The sequence below is a fragment of the Antechinus flavipes genome, chromosome 2, assembly GCF_016432865.1.
Source record: "Antechinus flavipes isolate AdamAnt ecotype Samford, QLD, Australia chromosome 2, AdamAnt_v2, whole genome shotgun sequence".
In the NCBI taxonomy this organism is placed as follows: Eukaryota; Metazoa; Chordata; class Mammalia; order Dasyuromorphia; family Dasyuridae; genus Antechinus; species Antechinus flavipes.
In genome coordinates, this window is record NC_067399.1 from 45,837,574 (window position 1) to 45,857,678 (window position 20,105).

A 20,105-nucleotide genomic window follows, 5' to 3' on the forward strand; every position below is an offset into this window, starting at 1 on the left:
TGTAGTTCTGACTGGAGTCATAAAATAATAAGATCACAATGAAAGCCTCTGGCATTCCTGAATGAAAATTGTGTCCTCTTATAAGTAGTTGCTCTAACTATGAGGCCATTCAGTAATATATTATGGGCCTTTCCTGATCACAATCACCAAAAAACTCTTCTTTTTCCCCCCCATTTCCAGATTTCTCAAAAGTTCTTAGCCTAATATTATTCTGAAAGAGGGCACTGTTTTATTTGTTGACTGTTAAACAAATGAATAATACCAAGTAAAAAAAAGCATATTTTTAGCTACCTTGGATGATTACACTCATTTCATATCTCTACAAAATGTTATATAGTTTGGACAGTTTGACAAGGGGGCAATTTGGCATTTGCTTACTGATTTGTAGTCTAATTTATACTTTCCATATTTTCTAGAGGGAATAAATGGAACTTGCTTCTTTTGAAAAGCTTTCTGGGATGAAGTTCACATATTTCTCATCTTTCACCTGCTGGTTTGCCTTTTGAAAACTTTGCTGAACTCTGAGTTTTCTCAACAGGAATGTTTGAAAATTACTGTTAAAAGCATTTTTTTCCATGTAGGATTATGCTCAAATTTACAGGATTCCTAGGGAAAAGCCACATTCATTTGATTTTTGGTATACAATGTTATAATATTTCCTTTCCTTTGTCATTACTGACACAATGTAATCGAATTCTTACCAGCTGCTTGTAATATTTTTCTTCTATCTGGAAATGCTTAAGCATGACATTTGCATTTCTGAGCATGTTATATGTAATGTTTCTCTCTGGCAGTGTTATGGGTTGTGTAGTAGTGTACTTTTGTTCTCTGGTTCCAATATTTCTAGGACAATTATTTTCAATTTCTTGAAATATGATATTCAGATTTTTTGTTTCAAAATTCTCTGTTATGAGCCTGGTGACTATTAAATCAATTTATTTGGGCCTTATTTTCCAGATGATTGGTTTTGATAGTAGATTAATATATGCTCTTCCAATTTTGGTGTTTAACTCTGTTTCTTGTGCCACTTACTTTTTTATTTCCATTTCATCCATTTATTTCCCTTCACTCCCAAGAGCATCCACTGTTTTGTTAAGGATTTCTGGTATATGTTCTAAGACATCTAGTCTCATGATTTTTAAAAATCAGGATCACTAATTTTACTCCTTACCTCTTCGATTGTCTCTATTAGAAGTACTGAATACTAGGCCTGGCATCAAGAGTTCAGTTCTACCCTCAAGACACTAGCCATATGATTCTGGGTAAGTCATTTAAATTTTGTCTGCTCAGCTGACTAACTGTAAAATGGGGATGATAATAGTATCTTTCTTTTAGGGTTGGATCAAAATGATGTAACATTTATAAAGTGTTTATTACAGTGCCTGACATATAGTAGGTGCTTGAAAAATGCTTATTCCCCTTATTAGGTCTTTCAACCACACTGGCACCCTATTGTATTATTATATGAGGAGTTTCTCTCTGCTTGCTCATTTCTCCAGCTTCTCTATTTTTTTTTCCCTATTGGGTGATTTATTCACCGAATTTCCACCTGTTGAGTGGTAGGAGAAGTCTGGCTGAATTGATGCCAAAAGGAAACTCCCAAAAGTCTATAATAGATGATATGATATTGCCTGTGAAGGTCCTTAGGTAAGTGTGGATGTGTCTTCCGTTATGGTGGCTCTTAGGTTTAGCAGATATATTATCTTCTTGCTCACTGTAAGCCCCTCCCAATACAACCTGTGCATTGCCCTGTGAGCAGAAAGGGGGAGGTGCAGGGTGGTGGATGTCCGGGGCAGATTTTCAAGGGTTACTTGCTGTTAAACTTCATAGATTCCTGCCTCTGCAGTCATTTCTACATGGAGTCTGAAGCAGTGGGGACAGAAGCAGGCACACAGTTCAGAATGAAGCAGGGATAATGGGAGAGAAATTGGGTAATGGGAGAATACTTTTGGGGATGGGTGGAATCTGTCCTACCTGCTGTTTGTTCCAGACAACTATATGATCATCCCAGAGTCTATGATGTGGGTCCAGAGTGAGAGTAAGAGTATTAAATAAAGCAGGGTAGCGATAGAGTAGCCCTCTGCTATTTTACTTTCTTCCTGTGAGTGTGACTTGGTAAGCTCTTCTTTTCATTCATTCATTCATTCATTCTTTTCATTCAGGCTCCTCTTTTCACTTCATTTGGAGTATTTTTAATTTTTATTTTTTGAGGCAGGAAAGGAAACCTGGGTTTACATGCCATTTAAAACTTTGCCAGATTTAATCCAAAGATGACCTATTCCCTGTTAAAGAAGTGACTAAGAGGTAGAGAGAATAAAAGATCCCATTGCTTATTGTTTTTCCACTGCCAAAACAAACATCATTTAACTAGAAAACCTGGTTTCTAAAAGCTCTCCTTTAATAAGAGGTCTCTCATTCATGGATTAAGATCATCCACAATTCCTCCTTAGATGAAACAACAGAGAAAACTTCAACTATCCTTTGATTATAGTAGCTTACACTGAAATAGGTAGATAGGTGGCAGAGTAGAGTCAGAAAATCTAGAGTTCAAATTCAGACTTACACTAGCTGGGTGATCCTGGACAAGACACTTAATCTCTGTTTGTTTCAGTTTCTTCATCTGTAAACTAGGGATCATAATACCGCCTACTTCCAAATATTGTTGTGAAGGTAAAATGAAAGAATACTTGTAAAGTATTAGGTTATTATATTGTAATGAAGCTGATGATTATAGGATGCCAATTATTAATAGCATATAGATGATAAATATATACATTTCAAAGTGCTATCTATCTAAATCTTTATCACTTGATATATATTTGTTAAAAAAAATATATATATATATATATGCATACATATATATCTAGGTAGGTCTAGAAATCTATCAACATCTATCTAAATTAGTTTAGTTTATCTTCATAGTAAATTGATGAGACAGGTACTATAAAAATATTATCTGCATTTTATAGATGAGGAAATTGAAACTAAGAGAGATGACATACTTTGCCCATGGCCATACAGTTAGTTAAGTGTCAGGGGTGGGATTTGAACTGAGGTCTCTCTTGACTCAAAGAACATTCCTTACACTACTCCTTGTTTTTCTCTATAATTAATTTCAAGTAAGGCATTAAATAGGAAAATGGTTTGCCAAAGGCATTTTTCACCATCATGGAGGATATCACATCCAGAGTCTATCCTATCTGAATTTTCTTTGCACAGTTATTTACATCTCCCTTGTTAGACTGTGAGCTCTTTGAGAAGAGAGATTATCTTTTGCTTTTCTTTGTATTTCCAGTACTTTGCATGGTATCTGGCATTCAATAAATGCTTAATAAATGTTTGTCAACTGACAAAGAGGAGTTCGTTGTGATTCTAAAAGTTTTTCAGATCATCTTGTCTATAGATGATATCCCATCAAATTCACAAGTTACTTAAGAAATCACCCTAGCTATCCACATAGGAAAAACCAAGTAGATAAAGAATATCTGTGTCATATATTATGATAATTAGGTAGCTGGATAGCTAATTACTCAGCTTAACAATACACATCCTTGGAAAGGTAGTGCAAATGAACAAGGAACTAGCTCTAGAATGAAAAAGGAACAAGAGAGCAAACTGGATTGCATTTGGATGCAATCAACATAACTGTGCTTTCAATAATTATATACTACCATCTGACAGAAAAAACCCATTTTTTCCAGTGCCAATAGCCAATGCACTATGCCTGCAAGTTATGGAAGATTATTGTCATCCACTTGTAATTTCAGATCAATCAAAAATTGCAGGTAAACACATGGCTTATGTTGGTCAGGTATAGCATTTCACCCAAAATGAAGGAACTTGTGAATGGCATCCTGGATCTATCCAAGGTATACATGACCAGGAAGAGAGATGGGCTGAGCAAGGAGAAATAACGAGTGTTATCACAGACTACTAAAAAGATAAGGATGAGGGCTTCTCATGTTGGGGAGATCCTTTGTGGAAGACCAAGAATTGTTGATGATAAATACAGAAGAAGGTTGTGATGACTACTACTAGATGAGGAGGGAATGAACCTGCTCATTAATGAAATCATAGATCCACTAAAATAACGGTGAACAAATGTGTCAGATTAGATGACTACAGATGCTTCTGGTGATTCACATGGGTGCAACCAATGATGACAGGAGCAATCTAAAAGAGTTACTAAAGATTACCCAATTTTCGGCAAGAAATGGAAGATCTTAGGGGTACAAATGATGTTTTCAACATTGCTACTGATCAAAAGCAAGGACAAATTTCTACGTAAATAGCTGGTTAAGAAGATGGTACCCTCAAAGGATATGAACAGACAATTTTCAGAGGATGAAATTGAAACTATTACCACTCATATGAAAGTGTTCCAAATCATTATTGATCAGAGAAATGCAAATTAAGACAACTCTGAGATACCACTACACACCTATCAGATTGGCTAAGATGACAGGAAAAAATAATGATGAATGTTGGAGGGGATGTGGGAAAACTGGGACACTAATGCATTGTTGGTGGATCTGTGAACGAATCCAACCATTCTGGAGAGCAATCTGGAATTATGCCCAAAAAGTTATCAAATTGTGCATACCCTTTGATCCAGCAGTGTTTCTATTGGGCTTATATCCCAAAGAAATATTAAAGAAGGGAAAGGGACCTGTATGTGCCAAAATGTTTGTGGCAGCCCTGTTTGTAGTGGCTAGAAACTGGAAAATGAATGGATGCCCATCAATTGGAGAATGGCTGGGTAAATTGTGGTATATGAATGTTATGGAATATTATTGTTCTGTAAGAAATGACCAGCAGGATGAATACAGAGAGGGCTGGCGAGACTTACATGAACTGATGCTAAGTGAAATGAGCAGAACCAGGAGATCATTATATATGAGGATGTATTCTGATGGAAGTGGATTTCTTTGACAAAGAGACCTGAGTTTCAATTGATAAATGACGGACAAAAGCAACTACACCCAAAGAAAGAACACTGGGAAACGAATGTGAACTATCTGCATTTTTGTTTTTCTTCCCAGGTTATTTATACCTTCTGAATCCAATTCTCCCTGTGCAACAAGAGAACTGTTCAGTTCTGCAAACATATATTGTATCTAGGATATACTGCAACATATCCAACATATATAGGACTGCTTGCCATCTAGGGGAGGGGGTGGAGGGAGGGAGGGGAAAAATCAGAACAGAAACGAATGCAAGGGATAATGTTGTAAAAAAAATTAACCTGGCATGGATTCTGTCAATATAAAGTAATTATTAAATAAAAATTAAAAAAAAAAAGAAGATGGTACCCTGATTTGGAATGTGATGGAATATTATTTTTCTACAAGAAACAATCAAGCAGACTGTTTTCAGATAGGCAATATGATGAACTGATGTTAAGTGAAGTGAACAGAACCAAAAGAGCATTGTACACAGCAATAACAAGAGATGTGATGATCAGCTCTGATAGACATGGCTCTTTTCAACAACAAGGTGATTCAGGCCTTTTCCAATAGACATGATGGAGAGAACCAATTGTATCCAGAGGAAAGACCCTATGGGGACTGAATGTGAAACACAATATAGTATTTTCACCTTTGTTGTTATTTGCTTTTTTTTTTTTTTTTTTTTTTTTTTTGCTTTCTCCTTTTTTTCCCCTTTTGATTTGATTTTTCTTGTGCAGCACAATAACTGTGGAAATGTTTAGAAGAATTGCACATGTTTAATCTATATTGGATTACTTGCTGTCTAGGGAGGAATTCGGTGAGGAGGGAGGGAGAAAAATTTGGAACACAGGTTTTACAAGAGTGAATGTGGAAAACTATTTTTGCATGTATGTTGAAAAATAAATAGCTATTATTATTAAAAAATTGTAAAAAGAAGATGGTACCTGAGAGTGGAATTGTGGGTTCTAGGCCGCTGCTTAGAATATGGCAATAACTGGCTGCTAGAAAGGGACAGATGGTGCCTAACAAGGTCTGGTAAGAAAGTGATTGCCTAGAATCCTTCAAATCAAATCAAAAAGTCTTACAACTGGCAAGGAAGGGAAGGGCAAAAAGGGAATTAAAAAAAATAAAACTATAGTATATTCAGAATAGCAGTAGGAATGACCAGCAATCAAGGGAGGAACTAATAATAAAACTCATGAACTTGGATATCCATACATAAGTACACAAAGTTTGATTTAAAAAGAAAGGTGAATGTAATCCAAAAAGCATCTGTCTTCTAGGCACCCAGTACATACAGGGAGAGAGAGGGAGAGGAGGGGAGGGGGAGAGGGGGAGAGAGAGAGACAGCTAAATCTTAAGGCAAAGAGGCAAATTTGTCCGATCTTACAACTAACACTGAGTGTTGGTGGGATGAAACTCATGACTGGGACATTAAGGTCCGAAGGGTATCTTGTACATCAATCATTCAAAAATAAAAGAAGTGTAAGGTAGCGTGTGCAGAGTGCAGCATTGTATATTGAGATAAATTCAAGTGACAAAACTCAGACATATGAGGGAAATGTAATGGAAAACACTAGGGTGTGGATTAGTCAGTCACCTAACATTTCTTAAGCACTTACTATGTCCCAGGTACTGTGTTAATCGCCAGTGTGGGGGAGGAAAGCATGAGTCTGAATCTGGGATCTGACCTGCTGAGTCAAACTTCCCCAAAGATGCAATTTGGATGTTATTTGGTTGCCTGGGGGCAGTGAAGGCAAAGAGGCCGGCCTGCAAAGGCCAGTCAGGAAATGCTATGGGGAAGACCTGAATTCAAGTTTTCCTGATTCAATAGAGTTGGTTTTACATTTAAAAAAACAAAAATCTACTTTGTAAGTACAGGAGCAGGGAGATTTGGTAAGTACAGGGGCAGGGAGGTTTGGTTAGTTCAGGGGTCCTCAAACTATGGCCCGCGGGCCAGATGCAGCAGCTGAGGATGTTTATCCCTCTCACTCAGGGCTATGAAATTTCTTTATTTAAAGGTCCACAAAACAAAGTTTTGTCCAGCCTCCAGCAGTCTGAGGGACAGTGAACTGGCCCCTATTTAAAAAGTTTGAGGACCCCTGGAGGTGATCTGAAAAGATCTCTAGTCATCTCAGTGTGAGTTGGGAGTCAGAAAAGCTAAAAAGAGGAATCATTTTTAAAAGGTGGGGGAGGGAGACTACCCCTTTGTCCACTTGTGGCCTCCCCCTTCCGGGGAGGACACTGATCACCTCCAGAATACCAGGAGAGTGGCCAGGATGCCAGATAAGGATTGGTCCAACAAAGTGGGGAACATTTATCTTGAAGAAGATAAGACTCAGGGAGAAATTACATACATCTTCAGGTATCTGAAGGGCTGTCACATCGAAGACAGATCAGATTTCTTCTGTCTGACTCTAGAAGACAGAGCTAAAGGCGCTGGTTAAAGTGGTGCCTAAATGTGTTCTAAATGTGAACATCAACTTTTGTCCCTGGGATCTTAATACTCTTGGTTCCCTTTGTATTTCTGAGGATTTTATTTTATGTGTTTAAAATCATTATTCTGCCAAGGCAGTCCATGACACACCCATCGTACCCACATCCACCGAGAAGGGTAAACCCTAACAGCTAAAGCTAGCCCCAAATGCAGCAGGAGGTGGCGGGTTCCTCTCTGCTGGAGCTCTCTGAGCCAAGACCAGATGGACCCCTTGTGGGGTGGGTCGTACAGAGCATTCCTGTCCAGGTGTGGGTCAAACTAGCCCGCCCACTGGGATTCTTCCCATCCCAGGGTCTATGTTTCTTACTAAGCAAAAAGAGAGAGGAGGGTGAAAAGGAAGGAGGACCCCCCCCCCCATAGGGGACAGAACAGCTCTAAGGGTTCCCTTTAGGGGATATTCATTCAGTAAGTTCTGTGTTACAACAAGTAAGACATGAAATGCCTCACGACCTTCACTAACAGAAGCGTTTGGTCAAATTGCAAGTCAGTCTTAAAGAAGATTCCTGACAGCCTCTAAGATGGCAGCCGCCAGCCTCGGACTAAGAAGCAAGGGACCTTATTAGACAAGGGCGTCTTCCTGGGGAGAGACATTCTTCAGCTGGCTGCCAGAAAGGCTCAGGACTACAGGTGAGGAAAACCACTTAACGGCCTCTCCGTACTGCTTCGGTATCTACGGGCCCATAATAACCGGGCTCTTTCACGGCTGAGAAACATTTGGGCAGAGCCGGCGGCCCGAGCGGAGAGCTCTGCCCCGAACGCCCCTGGTCCTAGCAAAGCAGCAGCGTGAGAAGCTCCTCCACCCCGCCGCCCACCCCTGGGCCGAGCAGCCAGCCCGCAGACCAGTCTGGGGAAGGCCGGGCGGGGGGCGCCCTCGGATCGCACCAGAACCCACCTGTGTTGGATGGAGTGAAGCTCGGCAGAGACGGGCTGTTGAGGCCAGGGAGCAACACTGGGGGGATGCCCTGTAACGCAGGATAAGCCGTGGGGAGGTTAAGAGCTTGAAGAGGAGGGTTGTCGAACATCCCCGGCTGCTGAGCCGCCAGCCCGAGAACTTCGTTGGCCTTTTTGATGCGATCCAGCTCTTGCTGAGCCATCAGCTGGCGGACGGTGGCCGGGTCGAAGTACTCCTTCTCCTTGTCCAGCTGGCTCCCGATGGTGTCTTTCACTTTGGAGATATGCTGCTGAGAAAAGATATGGTCGCGTACAGACAGCCGGGCGCTGTACTTGATGCCACACAAAGTGCACTCTGTTTTGGGTCCCTCGTAGCTTGTTTGGTTGATACCGAAATGCTTGGCCATGCTTAGCTTGGACTTCTTCTCCTTCGCTCGGGCGTTCTGGAACCAGACCTGAACGACTCTCTTTGGCAGTCCAATGTCATTGCCCAGGACCTCGCACTCCAGCATGGTTGGCGTCCTGTAGTCGTTAAAGCACGACTTGAGGACCTTCAGCTGAAGGTTGGTCATCTGAGTCCGAAACCGTTTCTGGCCCGGCCGGTCTCCGCCGTCCCCGGACTTGCCGGCCGAGCCGCTGGCCCCGGGGCTCGGGGAGCAGGGATCGGCCAGGCTGGACGTCTCGCTGTAGTCCACCGTGCCTTCGTTGTCGTATTCCTTGCTGTAAAAGCTGGGAGCCGGGCTGACCAGGCCGGAGGACAGGCGATCTTCGTACTCGGACATGGCCATCATGGCGGCTTTGGTCAGCCCCTCGCTGGGCGCCGCCGACGACTTGGTTTCGGTGGCTATTCCCGTGGCGCTGTCGTTGTCCGCGTTGCCTTCGTCTCCCGTGGTGGTGTCCGTGATGGCCGTGTTGACGGAGGAGCAGTCGTCGTTGTCCAGCTTGGTCTGGTCGAAGCTGAGATTGACTGAGGACATGGAGGGACTTTCGAAGTCTTCTATGCCTTCCACTTTGATGGAGGAAGGGCTGAGCAGGGTTCTGGGGGACAGCTCCATGGTTTTACTCACCGGCGAGAGGGGCACCCCCTGGCCGTCGCTGCCGCCGGGCGGCAGGTGGGAAAAGCCGCTCCCGTCAAAAAGGTCTCCTTTCATCTGCATGCCGCCGTCGCAGTCCAACAGCATGGCGGACAGGGTCAAGTTGTAGCCAGCTCTTTTGGCCTCGTGCCAGTGGCGGGAGCGGATGTGGGCCTCCAGAGCAGTCTTGGCTTTGAAGAGCGCCCGGCAGAAGGGGCACCGCCTGTGGGCCTGGGCGGGGCCCACGGCCCGAAACTGCCCTTTCCTCTCCCGAGCGCGGGTGTTCTGAAACCAGACCTGCACCACCCGCTTTTTCAGGCCCACTTCGTGTGCAATGTGGTCCAGCATCTTCCGGGTGGGGTTGGAGTCCAGCAGGTACTTCTGGTAGAGGATCTCCAGTTGCTCGGGAGTAATGGTCGTCCTTAAGCGCTTGTCTCTCTGAGGCTCCTCTCCCCCGGTGCCGCTGTCGTTCTCCCCGGGGCTGGCGCTGGCCTTCTCCTCCAGCTTCCTCTTCAGCGTGTTCATGGTGGAGGTGGGCGTGGAGGGGGACGTGGCCGAGCTGGCCGGCACCTGGGGCAGGGCCCCGGACAGCAGCTGGCTCGCGAGCAGCGGGTTACTGGGGTCGAACAGCATGAAAGGCATGTCCAGCGTCCTGTCCAGAAACTGGGGGTGGATGAACTGGTTCTGTGCGCTCAGGAAGTGGAGCTGCTGATGCTCTTGCCAGTGCTCAAAGGAGGGGAAGGCCAGCTTGCACTGGTCGCACTGATAGGGGATGAGCTGGGGAGGGAGGTTGGCCAGCTGCTGCGGAGTGGAGGTGTGGAGAGGCTTGAGGGACAGGTGGGAGAGCTGCGAGGACGGGCTGGGGCTCGACTGGGGCAGGGAGCACGCGGGGGGCGCCTGCTGCGGCGGCTGCTGCAGGGCCGGGGAGGGCAGCGCGGGGTTCTTCGGCGGGGCGGCGTTGCCCTTCTGGTCCGGCTGGTCGGCCGGCGGTGGCGGCTGAGACTCGTGCTTTGGCTGTACTTGCTTCTCTTGGGTTTGGTTTGGCTGTGCCCCGGGAGGTTCGGGCTGCTTTGGTTTCTCGTCTGTAGCTTCTATTTTGGAGCCGAAGGCGGAGGCTTCCTCGGCCTCCGCGCTGAGCTGCAGAAAGGTGGAAGCCGACGCGTTGGCCGCCGAGGCCGGGGCCCCGTAGGCCTGGGAGGGCATCGGGGTGCTGCAGGAGGAACTGGTCGGAGTCAGCAGCTCCAAGGCGTCCATAGAGTCCTCATTTTGGCTATCGTCCTGCCCGTCCTCGTCCTCGTCTTTGTAACACAGCTTTTTCTGATGCTTAATAAGATCAAAAATACGTTGAAAGACTAAGTTACATTTTTTGCACTGGTAGTTTAAATTGCTCGTTCGGATATACCTGTCATTGGTAAGCTCGCGCCTTTCCCCATCCTTGCCCTCTCCCTGGTTTTCGTAATTCTTCCTGGCCTTCTGCCGGGCGTTCTGAAACCAGACCACGATGACTCGGGTGGGCAGGTTCAGTAAATTGGAAAGCTGTTCAAATTCGTCGTCCTTTGGGTAAGCGTTGGCGTCGAAGAAATCCTGCAGGACTCTCAGCTGGTAATCGGTGAACCGCGTCCTGGATGACCTCTTGCTCCCCCAGTACTCGTGTTTCTGGGGTTCCGGCGAAGGTGGCCGCGAGTCGATCTTGAGTTCTTCCAGGCTCGTGATGGGGGGGTTGCTGAAGTTGTAGGGCGAGTCCTTGTTGCGCTGGCGCTCCTTGAACAGGGTATTTCTGAACCAGTGCTTGATCACCTTCTGGGGCAATCCGGACTTGTCGGCCATCTCTTTGATCTGTTCCTCACTGGGGGAGTTGTTGATGTCAAAATACTGCCGGAGGACGCGGAGCTGGTCGTCCGTGATTCTGGTGCGGGGCCTCTTGTTCTGCTGCTGGAGCAGGCTGGGGTTGAGCTGATGCTGGTAAAGCTGAGCCAGGTCGGCGGGCAGAGGGTCGACCGGACCGAGCTGAGGGGGCAACTGGGCTGGCAACGTCTGCAGGGGCATGGTTTGCATCATGAGCGGCGAGAAGATGGGCAGCTCCATGGGCATGGAGAGCTGCGTGAGCGGCACGGAGGGCTGGGCCGGGGCGATGGTGGGAGAAGTGATGGGAGGAGCGGGCGTGGGGAGAGTGGGGGTGGAGGCCGGCTGGGGTGGCGCCACGGGGAGCGGCGGGGGCGGGGGCGGCGGCGGGGGCGGGGGGGCGGCGGCTCCGGAGTCTGGGGTCTCAGCGGGTACAGCTTATCGTAGTGCTCGCGGTACTGCTTGGCGAACCTCTCCAGCTGCTTAAAGGGAAAGTAGTGTTGGTGCACGTGCTCTTGGTGACTCTTCAGGATCAGGATGTTGGAGAAGAGCTTGCCACACGAGTCGCACTCCAGCTTCTCCAAGCTGTCTCCTGGCTCCGCCTTGCCACTCTTCTTCTGCACTTTCTGCTTATTCTCGTTGTACTGGATGACCAGCTCAAAGCCAAAGTTCTCCAGCAAGGCCTTGGTGGCGTTGCCCCTGGCGTCCGAGGCGATGCGCGGGGGGAGCATCGCGGCTTCGGCGCCGGCTCCGGGCGCGAAGTCTTTCTTGTCTTTGGGCTTGGAGGCGTCTGCATGGGATTCCTTGGGGCCGGCGCCCCCCTCGCCCCTCTCTGCGCCCTCCCTCGGACCCTCTTTGTCTTTTTCCTTGACGACCGCGGCCTTGCTCTTCTTCTCCGGGTGCTGGCCCTGCGGCAGGAGGGCGGTGTGCGGCTGCGACAGCGAGAGCTGGCCCTGCGGCGGCGGCTGCTGCTGCAGGATCTGCTGGTGGCTCTGCTGGGGGATCTGCACCTGAGCCTTCAAGTCCTCCAGCAGGCCGGGGCCGGTCCCGGTCAGCATCAGGCTGGCCCCGCTCGTGACGGGCAGGCTCACGTCCGGGTTGAGCTGGAACTCGGCACTGGGGATGTAGAAGGGGAAGAGCAGATGCTGCTGCTGCTGCAGCTGGAGCAAGGTCTCTGTGGTCATGGGGAAGTGGGGCAGCAGGGCGGGGTTGAAGAGCTGGGACTGGATGAGGGCCGCCTGCTGCTGCAGCTCCTGCTGCAGGTGCGCCTGGACCTGGGCCTGGGCCTGCGCCAGCGTCTGGGCCTGCTGCTGCTGCTGCTGTTGCTGCTGCTGCTGCTGCTGCTGCTGCCTGGAGGCGATCATATCTGCCAGCTTCTTGCGGTTGACCTCCTTGGGCTCCGAAGGGGAGGCGATGCTGGAGGCCACGGGGTTCCCGAGGGGCGGCAGCCCCCCCGCACTGTCGCCCGGGGCCTGGCCGAGCAGACTGGCGCCCGGGGCTGGGCCGGCGCTGCCCGAGCTGGCGGCGGGGAAGGCGCCGCTGCCCCCGCTCGTGCTCACGGGACTCGGGGCCGAGGCTCCCAGAGGGAGGCTGTTGCTGTTGCCGGTGCCGTTGCTGGCCCCGCTGCCCCCCGCGGCCTCCAGCTTGGCTGCTCGCGCCTTGGTCTGATGCAGCACGGACCGCATGTGGATCTCCAGAGTGGAACTCTGGCTGTAGGCCACGTTGCAGGTGTTACACTTAAAGGGCTTGTTGTCGGGACTACTGGTGGGCTCTGGCTGGCCGGTGGCCGACTCCTGGAGGGCTCTCTTTAACTTGTGCAGATGGGAGACCGAATTATAGTGAACCAAGAGAATGTTCTTTTGGGTAAAAGACTCCTTGCAGACCGTACATTTGTAAGGGCGGGAAGGATCCAGAAACTTCTCCATTGTGAAATTTGGGCCTTTTCTGAAAGGAAGAGCCCTCTTTGGTTCCGAGCCTGAATCCTCTTGGACTGACCCAGAATCGCTGCCCGTGGGGCTCTGCTTATCCTCCAGGTCACTCTCCTCCTCCTTGTCCTCCTCGACGATGATGGTGTGATCTTCCGCCAAGGAGGGGTCGCCCATGGCCAGGAGGTCGCCGTTGACCAGGAGGCCGCTGTACAGCTGCTGGATGTCTGCCTCGCTCAGCTCCAGGTGGCTGGTCTCGAGGTGCTTTTTCAAGGCCTGGAAAGTCCGAAAACTGCGTTGGCAGAGGCAGCACATGGTGGCCGCCCTGATGACGTGGTACTGCGAATGGAGCTGGAGCTTCTCCACCGTCTTGAAGGCCAGGCTGCACTGATTGCAGCGGTACTTGTACACGTGGCGGTCGGACACGGGCAGCTGAGGCCTCTTGGCGTGGACCTCATTGAAATGCGTCTGAAGAGCTGAAGAGGTTTTGAAGACTTGGTTGCATCCTTTCTTCCAGCACAGGAAGCCCGATTCCTCCCGTGCAGAGCTTGGGTCAGCGGCAGAGGGTTTCAGCTCTCCGCTATGTTCTGTGCTTTCCGGTGGCAGGACATTCTTCCCCAGATCCTCTGAGGTTTCTGAAAAATAGAAAAAACCCCAAAGAGAAATGAAAAAAAAAAATGTTAAGAAATGTCAGCAAGGGTTTTCCACTGTGATAACAGCATATTAATGCAAAGTGATCAAGGAAAGGGGGAGGCAGCCAGTGCGAGAGAGCAAATCGTCTTAAAAATGTGGTTTTAATACTTTCCAAGCAAAACATCTTATAAAGCAAGAGACAAATAGATGCAGAGTAAAAGTTACACTTTACAAGAGATCTTTAACATAAATCTAGAATAAATTTAAGATAAATCTAATAATCGATCCAGAAGGTGAAGGCATACTGAAGAAAATCTTTATTTTCTTGGGTCCGAAATAGCTACCCATTTTGGCCTGGGTCTCTTTTTTTCCATATAAGTCCCAGAAAACTTTCAAAGGGAAAAAAATAACACTGATTCTTAAAAAACAAGTCAGATCATACTGGGTTTGGCACATAATTCTTTTCAAATTGAAAATGTTTGACGTGTTATTTCTCTCTTTCAAGGGAAAAAAAATCTGCCCACCTATAAACTAGATGGTATTGCTATAAGCTACTCTTACTTTTGGTTCAAATCTGCTTGTTGAATTTTTTCTCTGTCCATAATAATGTATGATGAAATCATTTATTCTCAGAAAACAATTCTCTAAGTATCTACAATAGAAGAGGGAATCATTCTGAGAGAATCATTTCTTATTGCGTCTTGGGGGTGGTAACATCTACAAACATCCTCACTATCTTAAAAAATCTCAGTGTCTCTCTGCATTAGGCAGGGCAAGCCGATCATCTTAGGTTGGTTGATGGTGCTGTGACGTTCTTAGATGTTTTGATTGCGGCGAGTTCCTTCGTTAGGTTTAACTCTTAAATGAGACAATTTAGAATCTATTTGGCTCTCCTGAGAGGTGAAATATGGACAGCATAGATAAGTAAAGATCATTCCTTAGCCCCAGAGAGGGAGCTACCCACAACCAGGAAAAAGCAGTTTAAACTTCTACAAGACAGACATCTGTAGAGACCCTCTATTCTTCACCCCAAGAAGTAAAACTGAATCTTTAGGCAGGAGGGGACCAAGTCTGTGACTCCAAAGTCATTTCACGTAGTTCATTGCTCTATAAAGGATAATTCCTCATGAAAAAAGATACCTAATTTCTTGATGCTACCAAGCTGAAAATTTCATTACTCAGTTTCAGCTGTGAGGCTACTTGGTCCACTTGATACTGCTTATAAGAGCTACTCACATATGCAGTGGGTCCCTACAGATTCTTTGTTTTATATTTCAAAACACTTGGGTCACAAAGCGGATCACACCCGTTTAAAACAGAGGAAGATACCAAAATTCCACTGTCTGTCTATTTTTAGATGAATATGAATAAAGTATAAACAAATGCCAAATGACATTGACATTGACAGATAACGTCAAAGGCCAAAGACAGCCAACACGATCCTCCCATTTCCTCAAGAGGTAGATCTCTGTGGATCCCTGCTTGGATCCTCCAAACCTCAGGGGTGCTTTTTGGGCCTAGGATTTGCTTTTACGTTAATTCTCTGCAGTCCAGAAGGAGGTAACTGACCAGGCTGCTTTCCCGCCTCCTCTGGGTTGGAGCTCCCATCTCGGTCTGGAACAGCGGCCGGGAGAAACATGCTGCTGGGCATCATCATTTCAGGGGTTGTCACCTGAGGCAGGAGAGACGGAGAAATGAAGAGAGTCAAATGGGGAGGAAGGGGAAACAAAACGGGAAGATGTTGAAAAATTCTTTAATAAGCAAAATTAGCCTTCCCCAGTGTGAAGGCGGAGGTGTCACTTTTCATAGCTCACTGAAGATTCCTGTTTATTAGACAAAGCTTGCATCAGTCAAAAGTGTTTCTACGGTTACATTCTGGACATAATTAGCAGTGCACACTTGAAGAATAATCTTATTATTAATATTTTTCCTTTATGCAGAATTTTGACTTTGATCACTGACAATATTTTGTCATGGGTTGTGAAACTTCTTGTGCAGCCAATTAGGTAGATAAGTTGAAAGGCCCACCTTAAGCTGCTGAAAACATAATAAGGGGCCTAATTAAATCATACCTAGTAAAGTACACTGTAATCTTGAAGCAGGGAGCATTGTAGTACTGTTTTCAAAATGTATTCAGGCAAGAAAGGAGGGGAATAAGAGAGGAAGGAAAGGGTAAGAATAAGAAGAAAAGGGAACAAAGGAAAGATGAGGACAGGCAGACAAGTTGGCAGATTTTCCAGGAAAACAACGTTTTGTAACCCTTTACGCACTCAGATCAAGAGAACAGGAACACTCCCCATGCCTCACTCAAGTCAAGGATTGTTTCTCGAGGGGCTGCCATGGGCAGAAGACATCAGAAGGCAGCATCTGATGTGGCCGACGGAGCCAGCCCCGTGGAAGATCGCCAGCAGGGGAGGACCTGACTCTGCCATCAGCCAACGGCCTTCAACACGGTGGGGCTCACTCAACTAGCCTGGATCAAAAAGAGCCACCCTTCTGCATCCGGCTCCTCTCCGTGCTTCGGTCTTTCCCACCATTGTGCTACACACTACCCATCTAAAGAAGGGCCTACTAATTTGGTACTTGGAGTTGAGAACCACCTCGCCTCACAACATCCAACGCAAGAATTCAAATTCTCTACTTCTAAAAGGGGAGATGCCCAATTTGACTTGCAGGCGTGATTACACACCAGGTTTCCTTACCTTTTTGCCTGCTGTCATACAACAAAATTCAAGTGGAGTTCGTAGTACATTAATAAACTTTTCTAATATAACTACAAAACTTTCTAACCTTTTCTATAAGAACCAGAAATAAGGATATACGAGATTATTTTTATATGTATGTAAAATAAAACATACAAAATAGAAAGTTTTACATTTATATATTTTATCAACAATGTAAAATAAAGAGATATGCATTCCTATTTTATAGGAATTTTATTTTATAAAAATGAAAATAACATGAAATTTATATTTATGTTTCTAAATATAAAAATATTTTGAAGATGAAGAATAAGTGAAATAATCATCATCTATTTGTCACCCATAACCACTTAGCAGGAATAACTAGACTAAATGTTTCAACAATGTCATCTTTACAAGAGAGAAGACAGTAGAGTGGATGGAGAGTGAGCTTTGAAGTCAGGATGACCTGAATTCAAATCTGCCTTTGACAGAAACTGGTCATATGATCTTAGCCAATCTACTTAATCTCTAACCAGAAGTGTTAATCAAATGCCCTGGATTTAAAAAATAATGAGGAGGGGCAGGTAGATAGGGCAATGGATAGAGCTCCAGCCCTGAAGTCAGGAGGACCTGAGTTCAAATCTAACACTTCCTAGTTGTGTGATCCTGAGCAAGTCACTTAACCCCAATTGCTTCAGCAAAACAAAGACAAAAACAAAAATCATAATCAGGAAATGTTGGACAAAATAAATAAAAATATAACAGAATACAGATAATGTAAATGTGTGGATTTTCAATGTCTTTCTGTACAGTTCCAATGGCCTCATTTTCACTTGAACTTTACAAGTCTGCCCTAGATAACTCTACAAGTTGCAGGAAAGGTCCTGATCTCAACTGGGAGAAGGAGTTTCCTTATCAAGGAACTCCTAATGACAATGAAATCCCAAATGCTGTCCTAATCCAATCATACATGCTTGCATCTTCCAAACTTGGACAATACCTAGATTAATGTGGGTATTCAATGTATTGCAATTGGTTTTTTGGAAGACCCAAATTATTCTCCAAATTGTTGCTGACATTCACTGCAACATCAAGATCTCCCTTTAGATTATAGTTGAAATGCTAAACATTTGAAAAGAGGACAGATAATGACTTTATGGGCACCAAGAAGCTATAGTATATCACAGTGAGAGACACCAATCATGTTGTGGGAGAGCCAGACACCAAATGACAGGCACTGAGGTAAGGACTTCAATGAATCCCGTTTTCCAAAGAACAGGTGCAGCACAGGTGAATAAGACTGCATGAGACAGCATTTCTGCTCTTACAGACATCTGTACCCCCTTAATACAACATGTAACAGCAGCTGGTTAAGTCTGGGGGTTGATGAATCAATGGCGCTGAGAATGCCAAACTCATTCCATCTACTTTCTTTTTAATAGAAGGTATTTCTGACCAGTGTGGTTGGGGGGGGGGGGGGAGTTCCAGTGGGAATCCAAGAAGTGAAAGGTCACCGATTAATTTATAGTAACCAGCCTCAGAAAAGGGGGTAGGGAATGGGGGGTGTGTGTGGGGATGAGTTGGAGAGAAAGAGAGGGAAAATGAATATTCCCTCCTGTCCCTTCTCAGTTGAAGCTGCAGGATCAGTCCTTTCCTGGGATCTTTAGGAATTATGAAAAATAAATCATGAGAAATGAAAAAAACCCTACAGAGTAAAAAAGAATAAAATTATCTAACACCTCAGCTGCACATCATTATAGAAAACTGTGAGCTTTTTATACACATTACAGTAAGGCAGACATCCCCACTAACAGACTCAGTACGACGGATCAGTAATTGTTTTCATACACTTTAATTAGAAAAACTCAGATGGCTATGAATAATAATGGAAAAGAGAGACTTTTGCACTTGAAAGGTTGAAGTCAATCAAGTGTGAATGACGGCAAAAAAAGAGAAAAAAAAAAGAGACACCAATTCATCAGCCCTCTGTTGTCTCGTGGAGTCTTTAATCATAATTCCTGATTGGGATTCAAGAAGGCAGTAAGCAGAAGTCCTTTGTCTGCCTTCACCTTCCGTCAATTAACTCTCCCCGAAATATAATCATCAACCTCACATGCTCTTCTGCATCTTAATCGGGGCCTTCAAACCAGTAAGTCTTGCCCTATATGTATTTAAGTAATTACCTTTATCTACCTGCATCTTTATATATACAATATTCCCTTCCCTCGTCACCCCGGGGGAAAAAATGGTTTGGTATATGAGATAGTAACAGGCAAGAAATTCCCAGGAGGCCAAGGGAAAGATGCTTAAGGGAAGGGAAGAACAGTCCAGGGATAGTGTTTGGGGAGGTTTGTGTATGCCTCTGAGCAGAGACGTGGATGAAGATGTGTCTAGAAATCTGTTTGGGGCATCCAGTTCTATTTTCAAATGCACAAATGTTGTACCTGCTATTCTCATTTCTTCCTCCTTTGCCAATTTATTCTAGATTCCATATTTTAGAGGTCTTACCCTTGATTCTTTGTTCAAAGGAGCTTAGCTCTGACTTCCCTTAAAAAATAATCCTGCTTACATATATTTCTCCAAAAAGCATCTCTTTTCTCTGACAGAAATCAAGGAAAGTGGCCAGTAGAGCTTTTCACTAACATTATCTACCTCCCTCATATTCAAAACATGCTTAACAGACCAACTACAAGTAGAGACTCGTCTGGCTCAGCAACAGTTTGCAAAAGAGAAGACAGAAGCAGTGGGAGAATAATAATGCAGGATTCAAATCTTGAAATCCTTTTCCCATTGGAGGTCTGGGATATGCTTATGAGGACACATGGTACGGTTGTACTGATACCTGGGCTTCTTCCAGTTTGTTTCTGGTGTGAAACCTCAATTAACCAATCCTACATTAAACAGGGCTCTCCAATAACAACAATTACAATTCTGCTTTCTCTTTTTAAAAGGCAAAGGGGAGTATGATAATGTGCAAAGCTGATATTAGGGACTAATTTTAAAAATAACTTCTAAGGATATATGAGTATATCTAAACTTCTAACATCTAAGGGCATTAATCAGAATCCTAAATCACTGTTGAGAGCCACAATCCAAAATATGTCCAGATATTTTCCCCATAGATCACTAAATGCAGAAAAATGGACCAGGATATTTTTGAAAAGTTTTCAGCAAGTAAAGTGGTTACTAAACCTGAAAATTCATTAATGAGCCACCATCCCCCAAGCATTTCGGTGAAATGGAGTTTCATATGAGTGAGATGTAGGTTTGTAAGGTAGACATGTATAATGTGAGAAGTAACAGGCAAGGTTTTAGGAAAATGTATCATTACCATTGCCTTAAAACCCATACTAGAAAAATGGATCCAGATACTTCTCTAGATCAATGACAGGAATAGGGCAAAAGCTTGAAAGGTCAAAATCCTTTACCCGACATGTAAAGGCCACAAAGTTTTTAGCTGGCAAGTGACAAAACTGCAGCTAATACTTTAACATTTTGTGATAAAACAAAAAAAAACAATTTCAGCATAAGGGAACCACATGACACTACAGTTGCTTTTGGGTTGTTTTAATTTTATGACAAGACCTCAACTTTTGGTCATCCCACACCAA

General features: G+C 45.3%; 1 protein-coding gene across 1 annotated transcript in view; it reads right to left on the bottom strand.

The window, feature by feature from the left end:
- Positions 1 to 20,105, bottom strand: part of ZFHX3 (zinc finger homeobox 3) — a 199,509-nt gene that overhangs the window by 12,411 nt on the left and 166,993 nt on the right. The window contains 3 exon segments of the mRNA XM_051974700.1: positions 8,339 to 11,651; positions 11,654 to 13,812; positions 15,380 to 15,482. Coding sequence (XP_051830660.1) covers positions 8,339 to 11,651; positions 11,654 to 13,812; positions 15,380 to 15,482 — 5,575 coding nt within the window.